The 6899-nt window shown below is 34.9% G+C and overlaps 1 protein-coding gene across 2 annotated transcripts; it reads left to right on the top strand.

The window, feature by feature from the left end:
• The first annotated feature begins 605 nt into the window (after positions 1-605).
• LOC122008045 (oxidation resistance protein 1-like) lies at positions 606-5762 on the top strand. 2 transcript variants are annotated; one of them, XM_042563622.1, is made up of 8 exons: positions 606-919; positions 2574-3034; positions 3121-3193; positions 3310-3390; positions 3498-3561; positions 4726-4813; positions 4917-5001; positions 5518-5760. In XM_042563622.1, the coding sequence occupies exons 1-8, from the start codon at positions 806-808 to the stop codon at positions 5554-5556; spliced, it is 1005 nt and encodes a 334-aa protein (XP_042419556.1). In that variant the 5' UTR covers positions 606-805; the 3' UTR covers positions 5557-5760. The 2 variants fall into 2 exon arrangements, with proteins under 2 accessions (XP_042419556.1, XP_042419555.1); XM_042563621.1 differs by lacking the exon at positions 606-919 and having other exon boundaries at positions 926-3034; positions 5518-5762.
• Positions 5763-6899: the final 1137 nt, after the last annotated feature.

The raw sequence follows: 6899 nt of genomic DNA, 5'->3' as shown, positions 1-6899 counted from the left end.
TCTCAATTCTAAATCATGGTGACAAAAGACGATTTACTTGTCCCAATGTCTCTTCCATCCCGTCCTCAACCAATACAAAAAGAATTAAATCATGGGTGACTATTAGTCTTGAGAAATTAAATAATATATGGGGAAGATTAGATACCCAACTACATCACAATTTGACCATAGACTTTATGATAATAATACCATCATATACTAGTTGGAACTATATATTTCGAGGGCACATCTCAATTCTAAACCATACAACTATATCTCCAAATACAAAATGCAATAGTTGGCTCCTAAATATGGTGCATAAAATACTACAGAAATAAATAAGAATATCCAAATTTAAATTTTAATAGTGCTGAATATTTTAAAAATTATTTTTTAAATGTATATAAATTATATTTTATATTTTCTCCAAAATGATATTGTTAAAAAATAATGAAACAGCACCGAATATGGGGCGTCTTATCCAAAAATCCCTATAAATATACACCTTTCCGCTGTCACAGTAAGAAAAAATGATACTGTTAAAATTCTTTGTTAATTATTTGTATTAATGCAGGGGTAATTTCGGAATCTCGTGGCGTGCCGTGTCGGCTCTACTTCTTCACCGTTCCCCGTTTCCTTTCACCTCCCGTTTCGAACGGCTTCGCCTCCTTAATATACCATCAGCGATCGCAACATTCGGAGCCTTCCCGACCCCAGATCAACACAAGTACCACCATCTCTTTCGCGACAACGTCCTTGTCGATTTAGATATAGGGTTGCGATCGGACTCCGATCACGGGACGCCTCGCAGTTACCCCTCCCGGCGATGCTCTCATGGAAGGAAAAGGTGGCGGCGAGGCTCTCCCGGATCCTCGCCGACTCCCCTTCTTCTCCTACTACTCCTTCCGGAGATTACTCCCCCATCGCTATGGAGGACGAGGTAGTGCTGATAGACCCCTTTTCTTTCCTGATTTGCCGTATGGTTTTTTTTTTTGTTTCATTTTTTTAGATCTGTTCGTCTTAAGTGCCTATGATACATTTGCTTTGGATATTTGGTTCAACGTTTGAACTTTGAAGAGCGCGACTTTTGTAGCCCTAGATTTTTATCTGTTTCGTAGGCTTCAAATTTCTATGATGAATTTGCTGTTGCGACTGGCTTTGTTTGGTTCGAGTCTGTTTTGTTTCTTGAAATGTCTTAAAAAATTGGATTATGAATGAGATATAAATTCTTCGCTGTGCATCCGTATCTGAACTAGCACGGATTTAGATAATTTGCTTTAGAAGGTTAACACGGGTAGAGCACTTCGTTTACTTTTCAAATGTTCTGAAAAGTCATTTGATGAATAATTTTTGTACTGCTGCTCGAGAACGAGAATAATTTCATCAATAACTCACCCTGAGAGTTTGAGAATTGGGAATTTTTAGTCAAATAAGTATTATACGACAAGTTTAAGGAACCATCAAAGTCATGAAAACTACTTGTGCTAGGAACGTATAGGTTGAATTACCACAGGTGAGGAGGATACATAGAGAAAATGCTTTTTGAGAGACAAAAGAGGGTGACCAAATGGGATGAGAGGTAAAAGATAGGAAATTCTTTTGAGACAAACTTGCTTGGTTAATATTGATGTAAACATTGCATATAGTCAATTATTAGAACATGACATTAAGTTTAATCAATCTAATCAAATAGATCCATTATAAAATATCTTTATGATGTCTCAAACCATTGTGGACTGACGCTGTATTGCAATAATACAATTCTGAAATAAAATTCAAAATATAATTGTCTAATAATTATTTGCTGACTTAGGATAAAGATTGATCAGTACTGTAGTAATGAATAACATAACACAAAGAAGAGAGATTCTTAGAAGGTAGGGAAGAGTGAGTTATGCATTAAAGATGAAGGTATCACGAGGGTTGTATAGGATTGGCAAGAAGGGTAGATGGGTTTTAGATGGATTGAATATTAGATTGACAATACTAAGGGACATTAGAGGAATTTCCGAATTGGTCTTAATCAATATGCTAAGAGAGGGAACTTCTTATGAAAGCGGAGCAGGACGTGTCTCTAAATGATGGATTTCCTTCTTCTGGAATTTGCTTGAATTTGCATGTATAAAAAATTTCTGAACATAATGGCCCTCTCTTTCTTTTCTTTATTATAATCAACAAAAGAAATGCCAGCCAATCTTTGGATGAGGTACTTTCTGGGGAGAGTATTAATTTTGAAGTGCTACAGAAAAAATTTACCTGGATTTTCAGTCTCTTGTTTTTAATTTGCACTTGAGAAATAACAATAATAACTGAAAAAAATACAAGACAACAGAAATGCATTCTTTTGATAGCCAAAGAGTGTTACATGACGATACTTTCCTCATTTACAAGGTTCAGGTGTGGTTTCTTTTATGTTGACTTGTGAAATTCCATCTAAGGTGAAAGTAATTGAGAATCTATATTTCTGTACTGAAATGCGTTATTTACTATACTGTTATTATGTGCTCAACATGGACATGCAAGGTAAGGTTATGGGGTTATGGAGCATGAAATACTTTTTGATTTTGTATGTCACTAATCTCCCTTTCTTGCAGGCAATATCTTCACAAGACTATTCATTTCAAGCTAAACGGTCTTTCTCTTCAAACTTTTTGTCTACTTTGAACTCAGCCAGTGGTGATGCTGATGCAAGTGAGCCAAAATCACCTGCTCATATTCATAGCGAAGGTTCCTCACCACAAAAGTCACTACCTAAAAAAAGGAGTGCAAATTCCTCGGCATGGAAAAATCTACCTTCTAATTTTGGAGAGGAAAATGGAACAAGAAGTGAGTGCAGAGAAATTCCTGAGAGTTCAAAAGAGGACATGGACCAGTTCCCCAATAGACCTATCAATCGTTATTCCATGTTTGTTGAAGCGTCCACTCAACATGACCCTAATGAATATCTTTCTTATCTTACTGAAAAGTCTACATTTATGTATGCTGACCTTTTTCAATTTTTTGGCTCATGTTTGCCTAATATTGTCAAAGGATGTCAATGGATTCTGTTGTATAGGTGAGATTTTAGATATATTCTTGACTAGATGTCCTATGCTAATCTCATTGGTTGTGACATTATTGTTCTCTCCAAATGAAGGGCAGCACATGGAAACATGGGATATCACTTCAAACTCTCCTTCGTAAGAGTGCTGACCTTCCGGGTCCATGCCTATTAGTGAGTTTATCACTCTGCTGTTGGTCTATTCTGGTTTTACCACCTTGACTGTTAACCAACTCTCACTTAACTATTCTTTTCTGTCATTTGTGTTTATACTTGTCTTTACTTGCTAGATTGTTGGGGATATGCAAGGTGCTATTTTTGGTGGCCTTCTGAATAGTCCTTTAAAGCCTACATCTACAAGGAAGTATCAAGTACTATTCTGATTACTTAGCATCTCACTATACATGATTCTGGCACTTGAATTCTTACACTGCTTTAGTTGTGGCTTGAATTTAATTATCATGATGTTGGCGAGCAGGGCACAGGCGAAACCTTTGTGTTCAGTACAATTTATGGGGAACCAAGGTTCTTTAGAGCAACTGGTAATTGTTTTACATTTATGCATCTCGTTTTGTCATATGTATAGTGCATCAAGGTACATATAAAGCAATCATCATTCTAGGATCAGCTGAAGACCATGGTGAAATTTTGGCTTAGGAGTAACTTTAGGGTTTATTTGCAATTTTCTCTTTGATTGTACCCATGTCAACAAGAATCTTATATAGATTCATAGCAAGCCTTTTAACATGTTTATCAATTGCTAATTATTACTTGAAATGTGGAGGTCGAGTTCCTTTATGAGACCCAATTTTATGTCAGGGCTTGCAATTTATGGGACCCAATTATTTATTTAATTTGGGGATGAAAGTTTTGGATTTAATTCCTTTATTAGGCAAGACAAACTGTCTGGTTTCTTGTTTGTCCATCAAAACATGGGGATTCAATCAAAATCACTTCGTCAGTGATGACAGTCGAAGGAAGCATTTGCCTTGTTTGTGTAGAATTTTTCCAATCCCATTGCCAACAAAATGATAAAACCTCATTGATGGAGTACCAGTTTCTCATCAATGTGAACTTTGATGTACAGAAAGGCCTCAAATGCTTCGTCAACACTCCTCTAGTGGCTTCTTAAAGATTACCTTATTGGCTTTAGATTCTCAGGCTATTCTCTTGTGAACATGAGCTTCAGATATAAACGTAAACTTCATCTCTGGAAGAATGCAACGGGGGTCATCATGTTGGAGCGGAAACTGATGAGATGGCAGATGGGTGGTTCAAAAGAGAATGGGGGCTGCACATGTGTTAGGAGGGGGCATAAGTAGAATGAGACGGGGTAGGTTAGAGTGGCACCGGGATAAGATGAGTGGGTATGAAACAGGCTTTGACGCAAAGTTAAAACTTTGACATCTCGATGTTATATCATGGGGTTATAATTCATTTATTTATAGCCTTAGATAACTAATTCTATCATGGTATGAGGAGTTTCTTTATATGCATTATTTAAATGGATTACTATTGTGGACTGGCCATGATAATGGTTCAGATCAAATTCCATTTTAGAAATTAAATTGCACAAAGCTCTTAGCATAATATATTGAAATAGCATGGCAACGATCATGTATAAGATTTAGTGAAAACGAAGTGAACCAACTCTATCAGGCATTGTTTGTTATCTCACTATAGTCACCCTGTGACATTGCTTATAGGTGCAAATAGGTTTTACTACTTGTGCTTGAATGATCAACTTGCATTTGGTGGGGGTCGAAACTATGCTTTATCCCTTGAGGAAGATCTGTAAGTAATTGGTTTCTAGTTTCTTACTTGCAAATAATTATTCTGGCTCTATACCATCTCATTATTGATAACTGGAACAATATCATCTTTGTTATTGAGGAAGGTTGCGTGGAACCAGTGGCCCTTGTGAAACATTTGGAAACTCTTGCTTGGCTCATACTTCAGAATTTGAGCTGAAGAATGTTGAGGTGATTTTAAAACCTATGAATCAATATGAAGCATCTGCATTCTTGTATGTAAATTTGTTCGCTTTGATCTATCTTCTGGCTTTAAAAGCATCTAGCTTCTGTTAGTTGCTTATGGAGTAAGATATAACAGTCATACTGGAAAGAATAAAATAATTGCTGAACCAAAGAATACATGATATAGAGAGAAGAATAAAATATGAGGGAAAAAGTGAAATGGCAAATCGGAGAGGCAATGTTATTCAGCAGATGATTCCACTAACGGTCTGAAATTTTAAGTTAGTCTAATCTTATAAAGGTTACAAGTGAGATGGTCCAAATACTTTGGAGGTCCTACATTATACCACAAACTACTGAGAGCTTTTCTGTCTTACCTTTCATAGATGTATAAGCTTACTTAGGTTCCTAGTTTGATATTTAGGCACTTCATTAGATGTTTTCATTCGTTCATGCATCTTTTTATGATTTTATTTTTTCATAAAATCTTCGTCTTCTAACGTTTCCACATTGCTGATGCAGTTGTGGGGGTTTGCTCATTCATCTCGTTTGCTCACGTAACTAATTCTTTCAGACAACGATGATGCGCCAAGTGGACTGTTTCTGATGTATTATTCTTTTTATTCATTTCAAAAAGGGTTGTTATAATTTGTTCAACCGATGCCATTTCTCTTTCAAGCACTTGTTGCCCATACCTTGATTTTATTTTATTAATACATTTTATAATCCCCAGATTAACGCATCAGCTTTCTGCCTTATCTGCTTTGTGTATAATGACACTTTTGTCTCCACGTATCCGTCTATTTAACTGCTTTATTTTGGATCAAATTACGTTTGCTTCAAAGTAAATTAATGCATCAGCTTTTGGCCTTATCTGCTTATGTATCATGGCAATTTTGCTTCCACACGTTCGTCTATTTGAGCACGTAGCACCGTGAGCAGTGAGTAAAAGTTGTAAGGTTGATCAACATACTAAAATAAAAATAAAAAATAAAAATATTAATGAGAAAGTTAAAGTTATTTGTTTATAAAAGAAATTATAAAAAATATATTTAAGATGATATAATATGTATTTAGACTATTAATAAATATTTCAATTAAATAATATAAAATTAAGATAAATATATATATTACGAGAAAAAAAAAATTAAAAAGACTTGAATAGTAATAATAAATTAAAATAAAATTAATTTAAATATAAATATAAATAATGATATAATAAGAAATAAAATTTAATGATATAAAAAAATTCATAAAACTAATTTTATCAAATGGGATAAGATTTAATTATTCTTGTATTCATGTATTTACTGTCTTATTTTGGATCAAATTACGTTTGCTTCAAAGTAAAGTTGATTTATTCTTTTACTACTCAATGCTGACAGCTAAATTCTACTTAGTAACAACATTCTATATATCAAAAATATATATATATATATATATATATAATATAAGTTTGTTTCATTGACTATCTCGGGGATGACTGACCTGGTCCCATAAAAATTTTTCACCGACCAACAAGATAAATCGGGAAGCGCACGCGACAGTCAACCCAGACGTCCAACATCCTTTGATTGTGCTCCCTATTTGGAGGAAAATTCCTACAAATACGTCGTAGCTGGGGATCGAACCACGAGTACTTGGATGACAACTTAGATGTCCTACCGTAGCACCATGTCCCCGGGGACACATTCTATATATCAAAACATTAACAAACGCGATCAAATTCTATTTGGCAAAGCATTTTTCACCAATAAATTATGTTTCATCATAACGTTAGCTTAAAAACAAATAATACAACCTCACGCATTATGGAAGAAATAAATTATCCACAAGGCAAATTTCTCTTACTTACAATGAAACACAGGGAATTAAAATTTTCAAGGACGATCGGCTGCACCTGC

Source organism: Zingiber officinale, chromosome 8A (assembly GCF_018446385.1).
Source record: "Zingiber officinale cultivar Zhangliang chromosome 8A, Zo_v1.1, whole genome shotgun sequence".
In the NCBI taxonomy this organism is placed as follows: Eukaryota; Viridiplantae; Streptophyta; class Magnoliopsida; order Zingiberales; family Zingiberaceae; genus Zingiber; species Zingiber officinale.
This window is presented reverse-complemented; position numbering and strand designations above follow the sequence as displayed.

Bases quoted from the DNA above. Each gene is read 5' to 3' on its own strand.
- LOC122008045 (XM_042563621.1), top strand. From the start codon at position 2,391: ATGTTGACTTGTGAAATTCCATCTAAGGTGAAAGTAATTGAGAATCTA. The intron at 3,035-3,120 runs GTGAGATTTTAG...AATGAAGGGCAG, and splicing joins CAATGGATTCTGTTGTATAG to CACATGGAAACATGGGATAT. The intron at 5,002-5,517 runs GTGATTTTAAAA...TTGCTGATGCAG, and splicing joins TTGAGCTGAAGAATGTTGAG to TTGTGGGGGTTTGCTCATTC.